This window comes from Plasmodium inui (genome assembly GCF_000524495.1).
Source record: "Plasmodium inui San Antonio 1 unplaced genomic scaffold supercont1.8, whole genome shotgun sequence".
In the NCBI taxonomy this organism is placed as follows: Eukaryota; Apicomplexa; class Aconoidasida; order Haemosporida; family Plasmodiidae; genus Plasmodium; species Plasmodium inui.
In genome coordinates, this window is record NW_008481842.1 from 470502 (window position 1) to 492335 (window position 21834).

At 41.4% G+C, this 21834-nt stretch overlaps 7 protein-coding genes across 7 annotated transcripts; 4 read left to right on the forward strand and 3 right to left on the reverse strand.

Annotated features, from left to right (window-relative positions):
- Nucleotides 1–691: 691 nt before the first annotated feature.
- C922_02377 (hypothetical protein) lies at nucleotides 692–1352 on the reverse strand (the record flags this gene model as incomplete). The annotated part of the gene is made up of 2 exons (XM_008817976.1): nucleotides 692–1113; nucleotides 1310–1352. 2 exons carry the CDS (start codon nucleotides 1350–1352, stop codon nucleotides 692–694), a joined length of 465 nt encoding a protein of 154 aa, XP_008816198.1.
- Nucleotides 1353–3447: 2095 nt separating this feature from the next.
- On the forward strand, nucleotides 3448–6115 carry C922_02378 (hypothetical protein; the record flags this gene model as incomplete). The annotated part of the gene is made up of 2 exons (XM_008817977.1): nucleotides 3448–5489; nucleotides 5806–6115. The coding sequence occupies 2 exons, from the start codon at nucleotides 3448–3450 to the stop codon at nucleotides 6113–6115; spliced, it is 2352 nt and encodes a 783-aa protein (XP_008816199.1).
- Nucleotides 6116–7786: 1671 nt separating this feature from the next.
- C922_02379 (hypothetical protein) lies at nucleotides 7787–16585 on the forward strand (the record flags this gene model as incomplete). The annotated part of the gene is made up of 1 exon (XM_008817978.1): nucleotides 7787–16585. One exon carries the CDS (start codon nucleotides 7787–7789, stop codon nucleotides 16583–16585), a length of 8799 nt encoding a protein of 2932 aa, XP_008816200.1.
- A 1130-nt stretch (nucleotides 16586–17715) lies between these two features.
- C922_02380 (hypothetical protein) lies at nucleotides 17716–18134 on the forward strand (the record flags this gene model as incomplete). Its single annotated transcript, XM_008817979.1, has 1 exon — nucleotides 17716–18134. A coding segment is annotated over one exon (419 nt), but the record flags the coding sequence as incomplete, so codon positions are not given.
- Nucleotides 18135–19011: 877 nt separating this feature from the next.
- C922_02381 (hypothetical protein) lies at nucleotides 19012–19722 on the forward strand (the record flags this gene model as incomplete). The annotated part of the gene is made up of 2 exons (XM_008817980.1): nucleotides 19012–19225; nucleotides 19379–19722. 2 exons carry the CDS (start codon nucleotides 19012–19014, stop codon nucleotides 19720–19722), a joined length of 558 nt encoding a protein of 185 aa, XP_008816202.1.
- Nucleotides 19723–20128: 406 nt separating this feature from the next.
- C922_02382 (hypothetical protein) lies at nucleotides 20129–20560 on the reverse strand (the record flags this gene model as incomplete). Its single annotated transcript, XM_008817981.1, has 1 exon — nucleotides 20129–20560. The coding sequence occupies one exon, from the start codon at nucleotides 20558–20560 to the stop codon at nucleotides 20129–20131; it is 432 nt and encodes a 143-aa protein (XP_008816203.1).
- A 164-nt stretch (nucleotides 20561–20724) lies between these two features.
- On the reverse strand, nucleotides 20725–21252 carry C922_02383 (hypothetical protein; the record flags this gene model as incomplete). The annotated part of the gene is made up of 2 exons (XM_008817982.1): nucleotides 20725–20933; nucleotides 21177–21252. 2 exons carry the CDS (start codon nucleotides 21250–21252, stop codon nucleotides 20725–20727), a joined length of 285 nt encoding a protein of 94 aa, XP_008816204.1.
- Between the last annotated feature and the right edge of the window lie 582 nt (nucleotides 21253–21834).

Here is a 21834-nt window from a genome sequence, read left to right on the forward strand (position 1 = left end):
ATTTTTCCTATGATTTATTTTTCTTATTTTTTTTTTGTAACCGCACACCCATTATTCTCCAATGGAGGCAGTCGCTTCATCCACGCACCCATTTGATTAACCCTTTTGTTTTTAAAGAAATTAGAGAACGTGGAAAAATCCGTATTTTAAAGCGGCGCTGGAGTCACGTTTGGGGGTTAATAATGATCGTTTCACGGGGGAACATTTTCTATGAACGGTTCAGGTAGAAATAGAAAAATAAAGAAAACGTAAAAAAAGAATAAAAAAAGCGTAAAAAAAACATTGTAAAAACGTCGAAAAGTTGTGAAACGGGTTTGTTCTTAAAAGGAACAGGAGAAACGTGTGCTACTCCAACAAATATTAAATATAAAAGACAGAAGAAATTAAAAAGAACGATATCCAAAAATATGAGAGCTTATGATAAAATGAAAAAAAAAGGAAATATTAAAAAGGTCATTAATTAAGCCACTTTTTTTCTTTTTTTGTTCATCGGGGGATAAGCAAAATGGTGCATATACATATACATGCATATATGCCTTCCCCGTGAGTTTTACCACAATTCTAACGCATCGAGGAGGAAAATTGATGCACGCGCGAATCGGTGTGCAAAATGGCATATATAACATTGGGGAAAGTTTCCATGCAGGCTTTTCTGCCTACACGATGTTTCTCCCCATCGCAGCGGCGAACATTATGGGAAAAGAATTGCACGTGGAACGTAATAGCTTCTGGTGTAATAGTACGGTTCCACTACAGGTAGGTAAGTCCTCACCACTGTTTCTCGGTCAACATATTCATACTTTTTTTTGCCTGAACTTTTTTTGGATCCTTCGTCTTTTTCACTTCCCTCCTTTGAAGATTCGTCTTTTACCTCTTTCTTATCTTCATCGTTTTTCTTTTTTTTATCTTTGATTACTTTTTTATTGGATGAGCAGACGATGGGAGATTCGGCCGGGGTGTAATAAACATAGTAATAGTAATATGGGTAGTAGTATGTCTCTGGGGTCAAGGTGTATTTTTTCGTCGTGCCAAAGCAGCCCGTCGATTTCGAGCTTACGACATATTTCCACGTCATGCCTAGTGGGTAGTAGTACGTGCTTAGTGGTTGCGGTCCTGCGGAAAAAAAAAAAAGAAACATGTACAAGTGTATATGTATATGCATATGTGCGAATGTTCACGCGCCTGGACACATATTTTGCAACCAAAAGAAGCGGTTCGCAAGGCAAGCATTGGGACAATTTTCCACATATGAATGATGCGCGAACGTACATATATAAACACAGCAAATTTTTTTTTTCTGTTTAATTACTTAAATAGACGCAGTCATAGGTATCTAAAACTACAGGACTCATTCTGTTCGTTTTTCTGGTGTTTACTCTCTTGAGGTGTAAAATCTTTTTGTGCAGGGATTGCTATACGGATGTACGTTGTTGTATATATGAATGTATATTGCGTAAAGGGGGAATTTTGCCGAAGGAGTTTTTCAGACGAATGTGTGTACATAAAATTTCCTTTTTGAAATTTTTTTTAAGCGTTTTTATTGCGATGTTTTTAATTTGATTTTTAACACAACAAATGGTCTTCTTTTCGCTTTCTCTGAATTAATTTTTAAATGACTTTGTGTGTGGCTACCCTTATGAGCACGCTTTTTTGCTATTTCACTTTCGCCATTTTTTTGGTCTTCTTATCTGCCATTTTTTTCTCCTTGGGTTTTTTTTTTTTTTTTTTTAATCATTCAATGTGGAAGACAAATAAACAGAGCGAAAAACAATTTCAAGCTCAAAGGCTCTAAAACAGCAGCAACAGTTGTACATGTTTGTGACATCCCTGTTGAAGAGGGGCAAAATATGCCTCCATTTCGCTTGTTCTTTGAATTTTTCCTTTTGGAGTTTTTATTTTTTTCGCTATTTTGGTTAATCGATCCCTTTGATAACGCTGATTGCTGATGCAGTTTGCATGCATGAGTGTGAAATATATGAAAAGGCATTGTTTCCCATCGGAGGAGGAAAAACAATTTGCTCTCAACGATCTGTTTTACTTCGCTCTGTTTAGCTTCATTTTATCCTTTTGTGGAAACCCCAACTTGCATTGCGTGTAACGTACTTAGCATATAAGGTATGTCCGCCTTCTTGTCAACATTGGCCCATTCTCACATGTGAATGTTTAACCGCGCAAAGGAGGGAAAACATTCCAAATGCCCCATCTCTGTGTGCGTTTCTGCTCATTTGTAGCAACCGCCACAGGGGTGCCATAGACAAGAGATAAAACACCCTACGTCATGGCATATATGTGTGGGTACATTTGGCGCGTTATTTTTTTTCTCTCCGAAAGGGATTAAAACGTGTGAACAATATGGTGATGAAAAACAATCCCCTCAAAAAGGCAAACATTAAACGTTTTAGCTGCATGCTCATTTCGTAAAATAAGAAAAAAAAAAATTTATTTAACGATATTTATGCGGGGCGCAGTATGAAGAGGTGAAGACGTCTTGGACAGAACTACCTACAAAATGGTCTGTAACAAAATTGACGGCTACCTTCAACAAATTCGCCGTTTTGCATAAGTCAGTGGTAGACGCCTTCCGGTTCACGTGCCAGGGGAAATTTTTTAAACAAAATGGAACACACAATGGAGAAAAAAAAGCGACAAGTTGTGCCTCACGTAACAGTGCAGGAAATAGCAGAACATAGGCTCTTCAAAAAAAGCAAACGGAAGCAAAATTGGGTTAAACAAAATTACGGCTTAAAAAGACGCTCACTACACAGAGGTGTTCACCCCAAGTGAGTTAAAAAGACTTAAAAGAAAAAATGAACTTCACTATGTATCTTCTTAAATCGTAATCACTAGAAAAAATTTATTTCTCTATTCTGTCATAAAAGGTATGAACATTAGGGGGGCGGCAGGTGTCCTGGGAGTATAAGTGTCGCATCGGTTAGGGGAAAAGTGTGCTGCTCTTTTCTCCGTTTCTCCCATTCCCATTTTCCCCGTTTTTTTTTTTTTTTTTTTTTTTCTCCTCCTATTTTTTGCTTTAAACATTTGCACCTTTAAAAAATCCTCGCTTCACTTTTGTGCTCTCACTTCTGTCTGTTATTTTATGCCCTCTTAATTTTCTCCCCCCAAAATGCTTGCCTTAAAATTTCCCTTTTGAAATTCCAAAGTGAATTGTCGCAAAAATGACGTCTTATGAATAGAAATAAAACATAATAAAATAACAAACCATATATTTTCCTGCGCGCGTAATTTTCCCGGAGGAGGAATTAAAAAAAGAAGGGCGCGCAATTGAATCTTATTTTTAAGTGGGTCCGCGTTGGGGACTTGCCTATGTACATGCGTGTCCAAACATGCCAACATACGAATCCATGCCTATACACACATACCCGCAAACATTTCCAGAAAGACGCATACGCATGCACGCGCAGTGCGTTGCCTGGCCAGCACAGCATTACAATGCCAAATGAAAAGGGAAACCTTGTGAATAACGTGATTTATCAGTGCCATGGGAAATTAAAGCTGTACATAAAAGTAAAGCAAAGAATTACCAACCATGGCGAAGTAGGAAGGGAAGTGGAGGAATTGGAAGAGGGTTATAAAAAGTGTGTAAATTCGAACTCGGAACGGTTTCGCCAAGTGGAGTGCTGCTACGATGGTGGTGCTAATGACGACGCGATGTTGGCCAGCTGTGCCGACTGTTCCAGCGAGGATAAAATTAATAAAGACATACTAAATGGCTTGTTGAGAAGCCACGCAGAATATGGAAGTGGGTGTGTTGTCTCATTTATTAGCAACTCGAACAAATCGCACACATGTAAATACAACAGGGATGGTGTTAAAGGGAATGATCCCCTTGACAACCCTAGCGATGCTCAAATAAAAAACTTGGTAGATATTTTTTTTAAAAAAAAAAACGAACAGAGAAGGTATTCATTAAGGTATGGCTTCCTCAGTTCACGCAGTTGGCACGACCTTTTACAAAATTGTTGTGAACATAGAGCGTATTACCAAAAGATAAAAAGTTGCACCTTAAGGAGCGATGAAGAAAATGTCAAAGGAAGAATTTACAATGAGAAGAGGAGCAAAATGAATGGCCCTCTCAATAGTGAATTAAAAGAATTCAGAGAAAAAACAACCCCAGTGGAATTTTCAGACTCGCAGAAGTTGAAGGACATCCTCGACTTTGCGGCAAAGGAAGAGAAGACCGTCAGGCGTGAGGCGATAAAAAAGAACGAAAATTTCTTCTGCACATTAATCAGCATACACATTAGAAGCACAAAAGGGGAGGATGGGCTTGTTAGGGATTTTGTGAGCGATGGTGAAAGTAACACAGGAGGGAGGAACAAGTTCTTCTTCGTTAACGTTTATTGCGGGAGGCACGGTGAAAAAAAACCGGGAGGGGGACAACTGGGCGACGCGGGAGGAGAGGCTAATAGGGTCGAAGCGACAGAACTGAACATGGCGCTTGCTCACTTGAGCAACTTCGTTAGACAACCCCTCACCGGGGAGGGCCCCCCAGTAGATATTTCAAATTTTAACAGAGTAGCCAAAATTATAAGCGAGATTTACTGCAATATGGCTGAAATGCACTTGAGAGTCCGCCTCAACATGTGCGGCAATTCCGGTGTGAAGGAAGAGGACGAACCGATTTTTAACTTCGTCTGCTCGGTTGATGCCCCCTTGAGGGAATTCCTCCAAGTGTTCATAAAGTATGTAAAGAAGTCCCAAATGGGAGGAGGCAGTTTAGGGACAAAACGGGAACATGGAAAGGACGTGGGATCCCTAGAAAAGGAGGAAACGCCACCAAAATCGGAAGCGCAGGAAATGATAGAAAACATCCTATTTGGTACTATCCCCCTGGATGAAGAAACCAAATCTGATTTAATAAAAGAAGCGATGAATTTCCCGGAGCAACACTTGGACAAACTCACGTCATTAAACAAAACGCTGCAACATAATTATGCCTTTTTTAAGGAAAGAGAAAGAAATCTGCACAGTAGCATTGCGCGCATAGTGGAGAAGCAAAACAAGATGATGAAAAACTTTGAGGAGGAGGAAAAAAAACGAAAGAATGAAATAATTCAAATTCTTCGAGAAATATCATTCGTTAGTGAAGAAAATATGGAAATAAAAAATGAAATAGAAAACCATACAGGGTTGAATTTTAGATATGGGGAAATCGAAAAGGATAGACAGGAGCAGCACTTGAAGAAATTCCAGTCAGTTGATACTATACTTGACAGGGAGTTTGAATCGTTTCTCAAGTTTAGGCACGAGTCCTTAGTAAATACGGAGTGGGTTGGGAAAACGGAGAAAAAAGGAAGCTGTGCTGAGACATCGAACAACAAAAGGGAAGAGCGAACTACCTCTGAGGATAACTCCACTTCGCAAGCTGCCATAAGAGACATTCGCAAAAAACAGGAAGAGCAATACTTCAAAAATTTAAACGAAGCGATGAACCATGCGGAGAAAATATTTCGGGAAACTCAGGACGTGAGGTAATCATCAAGAGAGAATTCTCAGAGTTTTGTATCCCCCAAGAACATGGCGTGGAAAATAATGGGGAATTTTTTTCCTCAGATGGATGCGCAAAGGCGCGGTAGCTCCAAAAAGCGGGAGAAGAGGCGTTTCCCGTTTTTGTGAACAAAAGATGGGAGCACACGTGTGGTGCACACCTGTGAGCATATTTGTTTCCCCCCATGCGTCTTACATGATACATCATATCTAATACATGATACATAATGCATAGTACATAATACCTAATGCATAATACATTTTTTTTTTTTTCCGCATCTCCCCGTGCGAACCCTTCAGAAAAAAGTATGACGAGGCCATACGGCAGAAGGCGGAGTTGTTTACCATTTTAAAGGACACCGCGGTGAAGTTCAACGAAAGAGCAAATTTTCTGATGAACAATTTTAAAGGGACAAAGTGGTTGAAGCTGGTAACCCCCATAGAGGACAAGTGTGTGAACTTTATGGAAAAATACCAGTGCCAAAACTTAGTCATAAATAATGACATGCGGGAGTATAAGGCCTTATTGGAGGAGCTACAGACGCGCAACTTTAATGAGAGACAGCTGCGCTGGATTCACAAAATGAGTTCTTTGTCCAAGCATTTTTAGAGGCCTCCGCGTATGCATGTGATGTGGAGTGCGGCATGTGCGCGCGGAGGTGAAGGTACCCCTGTGATTGCTCATGCCACTCCATTGTTGCGCAGACAACTGCGGTGTAACGAACGCTCAGGGGGAAGCCCCTCAGGGGCGCTTCAAAGTTGCAAAATACAAAATGAAGGGAATCCTCAAAAAATTGTCGCATGATAGGCGGCAAGGGGCACAATGTTTGCATTCGCAGTGCTAACATTTAGTCGTAAATCTGCCATTATTTTAGTGGCGCATGTTTTGGCATTTTGGCATTTTTTTTTCTTCAATTTTTAACAGTTTTTTATGGTGCATTCTTTTTCTTTTTTTTCTTCTTTTTTTCCTTTTTTACGTATTTCCCAATTTAGCATCCTTGTGCATTTGCCACATTTGGACAATTTCGTGCTAAAACGGATGTCTGACAAAAGGGGGAAACCTCTTAACAATTTTTACAACTTTTTTTTTTAATAAAAATGTGCGCCTTTGCAACTGAACTGGGTGGCAGAAAAATGCGTAAATAATGTTCCCGTAGGGCACTGTTCAACTGATAGGGGCAATTTGTTTGCGCTCGCGCGGGTATGCATACAACTCGCCCATGCGCATGTGTTTTCATATGCGTATGCTTATGTACATACGTATGCCAACCCGAAAAATACAATTCTGAAAATTGGGCAAGCGCGTTTCCTGCACGCTCTGCGGGGCATGGGAAAGTCACATCCTCATTTTTGCCAAATTTTCCAATTTTCCCTATTTTGCAAACGTGGAAAAAAAAAATCCCCAGTAAAACGAAAGGAAAAGTGCCTCCATTTATTTCTTTACATTCATCAATTTGGTCTCCGTTTGCACATTTCTGAGAATGCGTGTGTTGGTGGAGGAACTTAAACAAAATGAAGCATATCAAAATAGTTCAAGCCATTTTTTATGGGAAACGTGGAAATGTTTTTTTTTTTTAGACATTTTCTTTCTAAAGGCGCAAAACAGTACAGATTTTTTTTATGTACTCCTCTTTGAGGGAAAATTAAAAACTTTGCAACACTAAGCCGAAGTGTGCATGCTTCACCCTGACATGTTTGTTTCCACTTTTTTGGGATTTATTTCGAATTTTTTTTTCGTTGTGTTTGAGTTTTTCCAATTCGCAATTTTTTAGACATTTGATCCTGCCTCGACTGCGACCCGTTTTTGCCGCTTTTATGTTTTCGTATTGATAGACGTATACATGCATGGAAGGAAGTACGCTCATAAATATGCATATGCGGGTAGGAGCGTAGTTCTTCCATGTATATATGTGTATACAAAAGTGCAAATGCCGTGCAGCAGATTTACTCACGTGCGAAATTTTTTCAGTTCCGATGGTCTTTGAGGGGACTCCTTTATGTACCCCTCAAAGGCAACACCCTATACCTGTGATTTTTTTTGTTTTTTTTTTTTTTTTTTTCCTTTTTTTGTTTTTCGTGCCCATTTTTCTTACCTCTTAAGAGGAAATTTACATTCGGAGAACTGTTCTCCTTTTGCCATTCCGCCTGTGCGTAAGGGGGCACTCTCAAATGTAGCCTCCGGAATGAGCACATACAGCGTCCCCTGCGTCTATCTGTATATTTCCGGTTAAGCCTGTGTGAAAATTTGACCGCCTCAGCCAAACCTCAAGCGCGACGAAAAATGAGCAACCAGTACCAATTTGGCTTTTACGAAAACGCCATGAAAGGTCAACTCAGGGATTACGAAACGCATTCAGACATTTCTTGCAAAATCGGATATAGCGACTCCGAATCGGAAGGAGTGGCATCCATTAAGGATGTACCATATTATGCATATAACCATAATTTGAACAATTCTAAAAATGAGAAATTAGAAAAACCCCTATGGAAAAGTATCTATGACATTGAAGAGACAACCAAAAATTCGTTTTCCGATTACGAGTACAAAAAGAATGAAAACAGTGATAGTGAAGTGGAGTCCCCAAGGTTTGGAAACACGTCGGCGGAGGATGAAGAGGATGAGGAGGATCAGGAAGATGACCGAATTGGCAAAATCGGCGAAGCGACTCTGATGAGAAAAGCCAACCAAATGGACGACGCCGAAGAAGACGAGTGGGGAAAGGGGCAAACAAAGGCGGCCAATCATCCTCAAAATTTATACCCACTCATGAAACGAGATGGTCAAATAAGAGAAGTTCCTTTCAGGAAACCATTCGGGAACTTTTTCAATGAAGGTACACACATTGCTAACCATCTCAGTTATAACTTCAGAAAAGAATTTGAAAATAATATGTACAGCAATTTGAGCGCCTTTAAAAGTGCCCAGAATAAGATTTCTGTCGACCATGGTGATGATGCCTCCAGGCATTTCCTCAAGCCCAAGACGTTTAAGGACAGCAATGGATTGTTTTATGACTTCGGTGAGGAGAAGCTGGACATTGGGTTTTTGATAAAGGAGCATGAGAAGCTAATAAAGGGGCGGGGATCGGCCAAGGGGGCGAATTCGGCGAATGCCAAACGTGCTCGCAACGCGGCCAAGACGGTAACTGCGGGGGAAAGGCCAAATGACTATCCCACCCCAGGACAGTCCCTCCACAATCCCGATGCCGCCAAACAGAAGAGCAAACAAAATGTCACCAAATTGAAAAAAAAACACACACACCAGTATGCTGTAAACAGTGCCGATAAAAACTCCTCATTATCGTCCGGGAACAGCACGTCAGATACGTACGAACAAGATTTTGTAGGCAAAAGGAATGTCCACTTTAAGAGCGACGAAATGGGCAAAGAGGATGATGCACAGTGGCGAAGCCCTGCGGGGGAAGAAGAGGACGCGGAGGAGGAGGAAGAAGAAGAATCGGAAGAAGTGCAAAACACGGACGAGGTGGATAACGAAATGGACCAGGTGGATAACGAAATGGACCAGGCGAGCGACGAAAAGGAAGAGGTGAGTGACGATATGGACAACGGCACGGACTATGGCACGGACGACAACACGCATGATAACCTGGCGAACCAAGTTCACACCGCCGATCCTCCAACATGGAAACAAAAAAGAGAACATGCTAATGCGAGAGGGGAAAAGAACACCTGGAAGAAGCTTACTGATGAAGGAAACGACCCACAAGAGAAGAAAACGGGGTCTACGCCGAAACGAAGCGGCGATATGGACCACGACATAAGCGGCGCAGAAAGAAAGACGAAACCGTTGAAGGGGGGAGCAGACGAAGATCGCCTGAATGAGCACATTGCGAAACAAATGAACTTTGAGTGGTGGAAGGTTAACGAAAAAATGAGCAGTCCAAACGACATAGCAAAGTCACAAGAGGGAAGTGAGAATAGGGGAAGGATATTAAATCGTTATGAAATACCAAAGGATATCTCCTACTATGTGGAAATATATCAAAAGAGAAAGGAAGGAAATAATGCAGATCTTAGAGATGAGTCCAAGAATCAGCGCCAAGAGGGGATGGAAGAATCAACTGAGGAGGCCTCTATCGATGGGAAGACTAGCACTAGTGGTCACATCAGTAAAGAGGACTTCAAAGTAGAGGAGATGCACCATAAGAACATCGAGAAGGTTAGTAGTTCCTCATTTTTAAGTGAACAAATGGGGCGAGTGCACAATGCAGGAGATTCAGATGAAACGGGGGAACCAACCGGAGAGGTGCCACAAAATGGAGACGTCTTCACCCAAGGGAGCTCTTCGGTCTATCCCCCGAGTGATGGTATCAAAACAGTCATGCATAATGGCCAAATGGAAGCAGGTGTATTTGAAATTTTTAATCAAAAAAAGGACCCCTACTGTAATCAAAGTAGCACAAAAGGGAATGATGTACCTACAGGTGTTGGCATTGCAGGGAGGGGTTCACCATGTGAATATTTTTTTTATGACAAGACGGAAGAAAGAAACCTTTTGCACACATCACCAGAGGACAGTTTGGACAAGAAGAACTACTCAGTGGATGGGACCTCTCCCCCGATGGACGAAATATATGATAAAATAAACGCCCACTTTGGCAGAAGTACGAACAGCAAGAATTACATGCAGATTATGGCAGAGGACATTCAAAGTGGAAATAAAAATATTCGTACAAATCTGGAAGAATCGAAAGGATCACAGAATGGACCATTTTTGGAACTAGAGAGAAAAGAAAAAATCGATATCTTTTTAAACTACTTAAAATGCATTGATGGGCATTCATTAAATAAGGCCTTCCAATACTTCGTCGAGAAAGAGAATGACGACAGTGTGAGGAAGCAACTGGAGATGTGCTTAATGGGGAAGGAAAGGGAGGGGACGGCGAATAAAGGAACAGTGAGTGAGGCGCAAGGAAGCACCCTCCTGGTGACCAATCAAAACACGCAAACGGTTAGGGCCAGTTTAAAAAATGAACAAGTGCAGACGAACAGTAAGGGAGGAAACATGGAGGACAATTTTATGCAAACCGATATAAAGGACGTTAACACCAAATTGTATGTTAAAAATGAGATGATAAACAAAAAGACAAGTGTGGATTCGATTTTTTTTAGAAGCTTAAGCAGGGATGGCAAAAGTACCCCCAAGAGTGGGGCCTATAATGGTGAAGAAGTTGCACAATTCGAAGGAAAACAAGCCAAATGGGAGAAGAAGGACCCTCCTCATGATGCACACAATCTTGTGGATGATAATATAAATCGGGACGAATACAACGATCTGAAAAAAATCAATGAATTGAAGGAGAAAATTTTAGAAAAAATTAAAACCTGCTATGATAACATGAGTGAAAATAATGACGAGGCGGCGGCCATCCTGATGCTGCAGGATAGGAAGGAACACAACCCTCTGGGGAGCTCCAAGGGGATGAATAAAAGCAGCAATGGTTATACTGAGCGAGGGAACAATAGCAGTGCTAAGGGGAAGAAAAAAAAAAGAAGCAAAGGCATCCTCACGATGGAAACATTCGAATCGATGAAGTCTTTCGAGAAAGAAATGAATTTGTTAAAATCACACAACGAAAGGTTAAGAAGGAGAATTGAAAAACTGTATGCAGAAAAGGAAAGGCTAAAAAGCGATTACCTTAAGATGGAAAAAATTAAGGAAAGCCAAGATAGCCTTTTCCTGGCCACAGAAAAACACATAGAGAAGTTACACGACCAGTTGGATGACCTGTCCAGACGGAACCAAAACATGAAGGGAGATTTGAAGAAGAAAAGTATTCAGATTATTGCCCTCGAGTCACAAATAGATTTAGATGATGCACCTGGGAAGAACAATAGAGGGGATAACCCTATCGAAGAATTCGAACAGCAAACAGTGTGTACAACAAGGGGAGATATGACGAAGAATAAGGAGCACTTCCTCGATCTGAACAGACAGTTAGAAAATTCCAAGGGACAAATAAAAGATAAAAAAATAATAAAGGAACAAATAAACCAACTGCAAGACCAACTACACACTTTAAAAGATGATATTAAAATGATTGAATCTCTAAAAATGGAAAATGAGAAGCTGAAGAAATTGTTAAGTAGGAAAAATTCCAACCTGAACGAGTATGAAAAGAACATAAATAAGCTAGAAAAAAATATCGGAATGTTGAACGATCGGAATTTTGACTTGCGCAGGGAAAACACCAATTTGTGTGCAGATGTGATGGCCCTATCACGTTGCGATGAGGCGACAATAGATCCTCTCGACGCGGCGCAAAAGGGAACTCGCTCAGGTGGCGAGGAAGCACAAAATGGACAAGCAATAACAGATAGAGAAAACAAAATAAAGGATTTAGAAGCACATGTTGATACGTTGAAGCAGCAGATTTTTGACCTAAAGGAAGAGATCTTCGACTTGAAGGAAAAGAACGTCCAGCTGAAGAAATCGGCCATGGTGCGCAGCAGTGGAGACATCCGAACAGTACAAACGGAGGCGGAGAAAATATATGTCGACAAAATTAACCTGCTAAAAGGGAAGCTAGAAGAAAGTAAAACCAAAATTAACATGCTTAATGGATTGCTCAAAACGTCCAACAGTCAAACTACTCAATTGAATAAGAAGGTCAGGACGATACTGAGAGAAAATAAGGCCTGGCAGAAAAAATATGAAAAATGTCTCACCTATTTGGAGAGCCTTAAGGTGAAATACGATGAGGAGGTTTTAAAAATCCAGCGACGGAAGTCCCCATTGGTTTTGGGTGCACTCAAGGAGGCAAGCAAGTCACCTCTACGTAGTGGGGAAAGCTGGCTCAAAGGAGCAAGCGGACAGGATGCTCTTAATGCAGATGGATCAATACAACAAAATGGTCTAAAGTCACTCGAAGGGGAAATTTACCCAACTGAGGTAGCACCGCGGGAAGAGGAAAAAAAGGGAGAAATCCAACTTGTTAACAGCGCAGACACGAACGGTTCTTCCCCAGGACGGATGGACAGCCACATCAGAGTAAGCTTGTCTAACAAATATGAAGAGAAAGAAGACGAAAATGAGGGTAAGTTCTACAAAATTTCCAAACTTAACGGTGCAGAATCCTATAGGAAGATTTTCTTCCCCTTTGGTGAACAATCAAATGCCAGCTTCAATTTGGTTCACAACGAAAACAAGGACGTCAGAATAAATGACATCTTCGAAATTGATAACATTACAAGAGATATCCATCGTATGTTCTCCGATAATGAGGAGAGTATGAATGGGAAGGGGGGAAATAGGTTCTACTCCACGGAAAGTGGGAGACAGCATTACGCTGAAAAGGTAAAGAAGGCCGAGGACAACGGCCCAACGGAGGGAGCCTTAAAAAGTATAGAAAAAATGTACGTAGCAAATAGGATAAAGCAAATGAACGAAGATATTCATAAATATATAGTTCAAAGGAAAGAAAAAGTGGACTACCTCCACGATGGAAATTTAGTGCATCAGGAAAATGCTCAGAACAAGGGAAACACCCAAGGGGATCGTTTAGAAGGTCACACTAAATTGGCCCTCAAAGGAAAGGACGACTTCAATGACGTCACACAGGTGGATTACTCCACAACGGACCAGATGTACTATCCGTATGGAATGCCACAGTTGGCTCAAAAGAACGTGCGGGATGATACAATCAGTTTCAGCGATACACATGTAGTGAGCAGCACGGAGGAGTCCTATGCTCTGAATAACCATTTAAGATCCGGAAACGAAAAGAACATCTGCCAGCGCGGGGGCTTCACAGAAGCCTCAGACCACTTGGTGCTGAAGAACGAAAAAAATTTGAGAAGCGTCTTCAGGTACAAAATAAACGGTGAGGAGGAAGATGTTCAGATAGGGAACTCCATTGGGCGCGATCACCCACAAAGTCAGCATGGCACAGCAAGCAGGATCTCCACAACGCAGCAAAGCGGCATAAAGGAATTGAGCCATTCCAAATGTGGTAGACAGCTCGTGGATGACATTTACACTAAGGCAGATGAGAATAAGTTGCTCACCCTAGGTAGAGATAACACGTTACTATATGAGAATGAATCGACGAACAACCATTTGAATGCTTTGAGGTATAACCCGTATGAACATAAAAACGTGTCAGGTGGCACCACCTCGGATGGAAGCAGGTGGGATATTCCAAGAGAAGACAGAATGAATGACCCCAATGGGAACGATGTGCCAACATCCGAACCAAACGGAAAGGATGCAAATGCTAAAAAGAAAAAGTCAGAGGCATGGATAATCGACCTTAAAAATAATGAAGTGTTTCCGTATAGGAAGTTGGAGAATACGCTCCTAACGGATGAGGAGACAGACGTAAATTCAGAAGGGGGCCCCAAAAGTGGTCAAAATAAGGCCCCAAGAAATGGCCCTGCTGGTCCCAAAGGCGCGAAGAAGAAGGAAAAGGCAGCAAAGCACACTCAACGGGAAGAAAAGAAGTATGGTGGAAATAACCGCATGAGGAAAAACACAAATGTTAGGACATTCCCCCCCGATGAGAAATGCACAAAGGGACAGTTCGCCAAAAAGGCGAAGAGTAAAGAAAAGCTACACCTGCTCGTTAATAACATCTCTAAGCTAGTCAAGAACAAAATAAAGGAGGAACTAAAAAACAACAATATTTCCAAGGACATACTAAACTTTGAGATTACAAAAATAAAAAAAAAAGCAAATGGGTCAAAGGACAGCTTGAATAATAAACGGCAGGACACCACCATCATTTTGAGCAGCGATTCCATGTCCTTATCTTCCGAAACGTTGAATGGCACCTTCGAGACGGAAGACGGTTGTCAGAAGAGTGGAAAATGGCAGAATGGGAATGCGGCTTCTTCTACGAGTGGACAGGGCACACACATGCACGCAAGCACCAATTCCGCAGGAAGCTCCATGGATATCAATTTGGGAAGAGTTGACATGAAAAGCACCAGAGAAATGTGTGAAGCGCGTCGTACAAATGCTCCAGATAGCACAAATGCCTCGAGACAGACAAACCATAAGCAGAGCGCGAGTGAGCTGTTTGCCCATGAAAAAAACTCCCCCCTGGTAGGCAAAGAAGCCTACCTATATGACGATGTACTCTCCACCAATTTCATGTTAAATGACATCAGCCTTAACAATGCCACGTGCTTCGATCCAAACTTCATTGGCATCGAACAAACACTTCCATCCGAGTTAGCCCTTGCCAACATGGAAGGGGAAGCACTCCACTTGAATAAGCTCCCCAGCAGCTATTTGGACAATATGAATTTATATCACCACGCAGATAGAAATAAAACTTTCCACTTGGGTCATAATAGCTATATGGAGGTGAAGCAGTCGATCAGTGGGAACCATGGAGCTTTCGCCTGCAAACCGCTGGACTGCAACCATGCCAATGCGGAGAAAAAGATCAACATGAATCACGTCCCAATTAATGGAGATTTAAACATGAGGATGGGGATGATTCCTAACGGGCTAGAAAGTCAGATAGCTGCACATGCACAATATGGAGTCAATAACAGGGTCGAAAATGTGAACACACGGTGGGATGTAAATACGATAAGTGGTGATTATCAAGGAATGGAAAGTGCCCTGGTAGGCAGCATGTATTCCCCCGCCCACAACTACACGAACGGAGACAACACCATGTTCCAAGTTGAGAAGCTAAACAGCTCCTACTTGTTTGACATTAACTCCCTGAGGCCAGAAGCGAACCCCCCATTTTACGATCACGCCTTTTTAAATTACAACCAGCTTGATAGAAGCGGTGTGACGGCGGGAAACCACGAATGCACGTTAGACAGCAATGTAGGCATCCCTAACTTTTGTAATGAGGGAAAGAGTACAGTTGGTGCAAACCCCAATGGCTTACAGGATGGAGACCCTAATAGCAAGCATCTGCCCCCCAACAACTGCAACAAAGCCGTGTCGAATAGTCAGGCGCAAAGAGGTGATGAACCCTGCGAAGGGAATGACACGAATGACACTAAGGATAGGAATGAAGCGAACGACACTAAGAATACGAATGAGAGCGGAAAGATAAAAGAACACTTGCCAGAAAACCAAAAGGGGGGCCTCAAAAATGCTAGGAGGTCCAAATCGGTGGACGTTAAGAAGGTAGGAGTGAGAAACAGATTAACTAATGACACCCTTTCAGAGAAGCCGAAAATGAAGACACAGATATTGAACTACTCTGGAAATAAAAAAAACGGACTAAGAGATATGTCAACATATGCTGATAAAGTTCTTGAAGACATGAAGTCGCTCATCCCGTCCAACGTTAGCAGCATAGTTGAGAAATCGCCCAAGGGAGGCAAGGGCAGTGGTAGTGTGAACGAACTTGTTGCTACGAAGTGCAAATCTAATGGGGAGACGAACCAGAGGAAGAATCTCAACATGGGCGATGAATATAAGGTCGGCATATTGGGCAAAGAAAATGATAAACTGAAGTGCCACCCAGGAGGGGGAATTATTAAGGGCAGTTCTGCAAATACCAATTTGGGCGGTACCACCAGGACGTCTGATTTGAGCTATACATCGCAGGACACGCTTCCATCATTTCGCACCAAGGAACGAGAAAGGGAAAACTCTCTTGGGAAATATAACATGGAAGACAACGGGCATATGAGAGGCATAAACAAATCGAATGATGCGCAAAGGAATGACTATTTTTTAGAGGGGGTAAATAATGAGGACGTACTGCTAGGAAAGCATTACTCTCGTGATACAGCGAAAAAGAAGAACATCATTTCGTTGGAAGAAAAGAATAGTGATGAACATGCAAAATTAAATGCCCATTTAGGTAGTAACATGGGTGATATAACCTTCGCCGACATTGGAGACGTTCCGCTTAACGCATTTGGGCTGGATAATATGCTAAAAGGAATGCACTTAAATAATTACCCAAATAAGGGAAGCAATGTGTTAGGTAATGCCTTAATTCCCAGTGCTAGTTTTGCAGAAAACGGCTTAATGTACAAGAACGGTAGGGAAGAGACTCATCAATTTCAGTCCGAAACTCGCAAGAGCTTAAGTAGCTTCCGAGAAGCTTTAAAAAAACAAGGCATTTTGGGTTAGAACATTGTACAGGTATATGTTACCCTTCCCCAAGTGGGTCAACTTATGCGATTTCTTCACCATTGTGTTGCGCATGGCACTCACAACTTTGGTCCCGTTGTTTTTTTGTGATTCCTTTTACCCACCTACAGCAAGCGTGCCCATATGCGGAACAGTGCGTGTATTTTTGAACGCATTTTCCGCCTGCTTTCCTCTTTTGTAAGATTTTTTTTTCGTTTTTTAGCAGTCTGTTGGGTCACTACTGGTCTGCAGGTATTCTGCGGCACACTTGGCAACCACGCGAAAACTCATCGTTATGTTACTTAAAAAAAGGGAGGTTTCCTCTTCAGCCGTGGCAAAATTGTAAAAATGTAAAACATTTAGACATGGCATGACTACCGTTTCTCTTTGTTCCACTTGTGTGAGCGAAACGGGATGCGCACCGGACGTGAAGTGAAACATGGAGCGTCAACAATGGACCGTCAACAATGAACCGTCACAATGGAGGTACAAACGGGCATCCACGTGTTGCATGAAAAAGTAACCCCATGGGGTAGCGCCACAATGCGACTAACGCTGTGGAAGGGCTTCGCGGAAATTATAAACTCACCAGTCTTCATACAACATGATATCTCAAAGTATAATGGTTTCCCTTTTTTTTCTCGTCTAAAACGGTCAACAATCCGTGTATGCCTTATGAGAGCTAGCATGATGTCCTCAAAAAATGGAGATCCACATAAGCTGCAAGAATTGCGCGACGCGTAGCAGCTCATGCGAGTTTTGCAAAAAGTAATATGTAGCCCCGTAGTTAAAAAAAAAAAAAAACGGTAAAATTTTCTTAAATCGCTAGATGGTCGAATATACCAGAATAAAGCCACCCACCGTGTTGCAGTTCCCAGCGGGGCCAGAAGCAACCAAAATGTTCGAAAAGAACAAAGAAAAAGTGCTTCTTCTATTTTTTTCTTTTTTACGCTTTGAATTCATCAACTGAAAAGGAGCAGAAAAGGGTTGAAAATCAATTGCGTGAATGTACAGCCAAATTGTTGCACTGAAAAGTTGCAACCTCCTTGTGCACTGGCCAACACCTTTGGAAAACACCCCGTTGATTGCCAAGAATAAACTTTCCCCACCTTTTTTTCCTTTCCATAAAGGTGCCAATCCATTGGGGTTAACAGAAAACACGTCCTACACCATGAGGAAGAAACTAGAATTAAAATTTTTGGGAGGCCTGGAAAGCTATTTGGAGGATAAGTCCCAAAATGTTGTGACCCTAGAAATAGAATCTGAGAAATTCACTTTTGAAAATTTAATTGCTTACATAAGAAACCACATCCTCGTTGACAGGAAGGACGTTTTTGCCGACCATGTCATGTGTGATGGCACGGAGTTTTGCCAAGTGCTGGTTAACAATGTAGAGCGTAAAAACTACAATTTAAATGAAAAGGCGAAGATAAAACCGGGAATTATAGTCCTAATTAATGAATATGACTGGGAAATTATGCACATGTATGAGTACCAGATTAAGGATGGCGATAAGCTCTGCTTCCTGTCAACTTTGCACGGAGGGTGACCCTGGACTGGGGGCGCATCGTCTGTCTGTGTACACGTGTGGATGTGGATGTGCATGAGTATATGCATGGGGCTGTGGCAGGAAGGAAGGCCTTCCTTGTCCCATTGCGCCGCTAGAAGGGGGAGGAAGCTTTTTACTGCCCCCTTCTGCTTTGACGTGGTAAAATGCACGACTGTGAATTGTAACATTTTTCACCCCGCTCCAGAAGCACGAAAAGGGGTGGCAGTGTGAACTTTCTTTTTTTTTTTTTTCCTTCCTTAACCTTTTTGTAGAAACGAATAAATGCGCCTTCCTCCTTTTGTAACAGAAAAGAAATTCCGCGGCTGCTTATGGAGGCACCTCCTTTGAAATAATCAGAAAAAAAAGAAAAAAAAGGAAAAAGATGAATCACGACGCCCCATAATATTGCGGAGTGAAATGGCATGTGTAGGCATTTGAAATATACCCAAGCGGGCTCATTCCGTCTATTATGCCCCCGAGTTTCTTCCGTTATAACTGCCCTCCGTTAGTTTGCCACTTTGTCCCTCTTACGTGTGTATAGATTGTATGTGTGTCCATGTGTTTATATTTCTTTCCTTTTTTTTGTCTGTTTCTGTTTATTTTTAGTCCTACACCGGTGGTGCCCTTTTTTTTGTTAGGAAAACATTTTTGTAAATTTTACTTTTTAGGTGCACACCTGTGGCCGTAAAACTGCTCGCCTTTCTCAAAAGAGGGGAACGCACATCGACCTGTACTTCTCCTACATATGAGAAGTCAAAGCATGTGCACACATTTTTCCTTATATTTTTTTGCCCTTTTGAAAACGGAAGGGGAAAAAGAGAAAGCCAATCAAGATATATTTTTTTCTTTTTTTCTTTTTTTTTTTTTTTTGTTCGAAATGAAAATCCTGAACTATATATGCGGGCGCCCCTTGAGAAGCGGAGGGACGGCCCCTCTCATTTACAACCCCATTCGAAAATGGCTAATCATTTTAATGATACTATACATATGTTTGTCTCTTTTGTCTTATGGAGTCTTTTTATACCCAAAGGTATCAGATTTGCATTGCTCCCCTTTGATTGACTCGTTGTTCAGCTTTTCCTTATCTATAGGTAAGGACTCCAACTTGCAAGAGTGTTTCAAACGTTTGGCCTAAATGGTGTTTTGACCTCTTCGCTTTGATCATTTCTTTCATTTTTGAGTCATTTTTTCCTCCCCCCCCCTTTTTTTTTTTTTTTTTTTTTGACCCTTTTCACTTTTTCAAGGGGCCTCCAACCTGATGGCTCCATACTACTCCGTGATTAGCTGTAGAGAATGGGGAACGGAAAACGAGTGGTCCGTGGTCGCAATCGTTTCAGCCGTCATGGCAATTATTGACTTGAGTTCCAGCTTCTACGGGATATATGTGCTGTGCACAATTATCGATGTGGTTTTTACTAACTTTTCTGGGATGCCTGACTGTAATTGTTACAAAGCTATAGTTTTTTTCTTTGCAAATGCTACGTTAGTTTTCCTCCACTTAGTTGTTGCCATAGTGAGCATCGTTTTCTATTTCGTACTCATGGCGAATATAGATAGACAATTGGAAGACAATCGAAATGTTACTTGAATTTTTTTTAAAAATTCTCTACATTTTTAGGGTGGTATGTTGTTTTATGCAAATTCATTCTGTTGCCTCGTTTAATTTTGCACCTCTTAAACAGTGATTTTGTTTTTTTTTTTTTTCTTGGTGGCCTTTTGTGTCATTTTAAGTTTAGCTCAGGATTGAAGTATGGCTGTGTATGTCATCCCCGATTTTATCATATCATTTTATTTTATTATTTTTATTTTATTGTATTTATTTTTTTTTTTTCCAAGGTTGCGTGTTAAACGTGTAGAAATTGGGAAAGGGGAAATAGTTACAACCTTTTTTTAAGAAAAGGGCACAGAAAAAAAAAATTAACTGGTGAATTATCCAGTTGGAAGGGATTTTTACTAAGGTTTAATTGGAAGCAAAACTGGAAGGCATTGGCCGTTTATGTTTTTTTCTTTTCTTCATTTGCTGCATCAGCTATAATAAGTACTAAACCGATGATGATGAGAAGTCCTCCTAGCAGCCAATAGGAGTCTCTCTTCTCATTGAAGAAAAGTACACCCATTATAGCACTTAAAAAAAAATTAAAAACAAAATTGAGAATGGTCGCAAGGAAAGCCGAGTAGTGCTTCATCAACAAGAGGTAATATCTAAGCATCAACATGTTGGAAATGAAAAACAGCAATAGGTAAATTATTCTCATCCCAATTTCCACGCTCCATGATATACTTGCTCTGTCCGAATTGGTATGAAAAATAGACACATCTGATGCCTTTTTGAAAAAGACCGAAGCAAGGGTCCCCGAAAGGCTGCTAATGAGCGACTTGAGAATGTGGGAATTGAATACTTTGCTGATCAGGTGGCGTGCACTCATCGCGTTTATTTTTTACGCTGCTGAAGTGGGGGGGCAAAAAAAAAAGGCTCAAGGAAGTGTACATTTACTCGAATACAACAGGATATATGCATACAGACACATTCAATTTGGAACAAAGCTTGTCGACAAAAAAAAAATCGCTTCGAGGAGGTCTCCTGAGAGGCCTATCTCCTTACGAAAAGGAATGTGTTCCTTATTGTTTGAAATAAGTTAAAATAGAAGTTAAAAATGATGTGCTTTCTCTGATGATTGAAATTCCCAGGGTTGGGAAGTCTCTTGGTGTGGGGATGCACAGGTTCAATTTCGTCCGCTGGCTTCTGCGAGAATTTGGGTTTGGCTGCTATTCGTTCTTTAAATAGGTGTGTGAAGTGGTCTACTCGGGTTAGGGCGGCAAAGGAGAAAAAAGAACAGCGCATTGGTGCATTGGTATAATGGCGTAATGAACGAGTGCAGGAAAAGACGGGTCAAAAACAGTCGCGTGTTGGCTAGCCATTTTTGTCTGCCCTGCAGCATGTGGGGTGCTCTATGCATGGCTAGCATCCCATCACTTAAATTTGTCCTTTCCCCATTACACTCTATGAATGCATAGTATTTCTATTTTGGGGAGAAGGCGTACCAATTTCATCCTGTTTTAGTGCCACAAGGCGCTCGGCCAATTTTAGAACCTTTGGGTTTTCAATTTTTTTGCTCATTTCGTTAGAAGGGGACAGCGCACTTTCGTCTTTTCGAAAAATAAACCTTATGAGAAGGAGTTAAAAGGGGAGGTAATATTCATACGCTCTTCCAGTGGGAGAAGATGCCACAGCGGAAGCGAAGCTGACACAGAACGGGTAAGCGCTCGTCGGCGCATGAGTGTAGATAATGCGTGCCTGCAAAGATTCAAACAAACAACTCCTAAAAAAGCAGAGTAACAAGGATTCAAAAGAAGCGCGAGGAAAAAGGCGCGTGTGCAAGTTGGCTTAAAAAAAAAAAAATGGATGAATAGATGGATGAAGCGCAACAGGGCGTGTATTCACGTCGTTGACTGACGTAAAAGAGAACGATGAGCCTGTGATTATCGGAGGAAGCATAAACTCTATTGCACAAAAAAAAAAAACAAAAACGATGCGCACAAAAGGGGAAAAATGAAGTGGAACAAAAAATGGCTAAGTCCATGAGGGAAAAACATACAAATGTGGGCTTCGCACAGAAGGCAGATCAAAGGAAAAGGAAGAAGGAAAACGTTCGCTGGAAGGCATATATGCATATATCATATGATGATTCGAAAAAGTGCA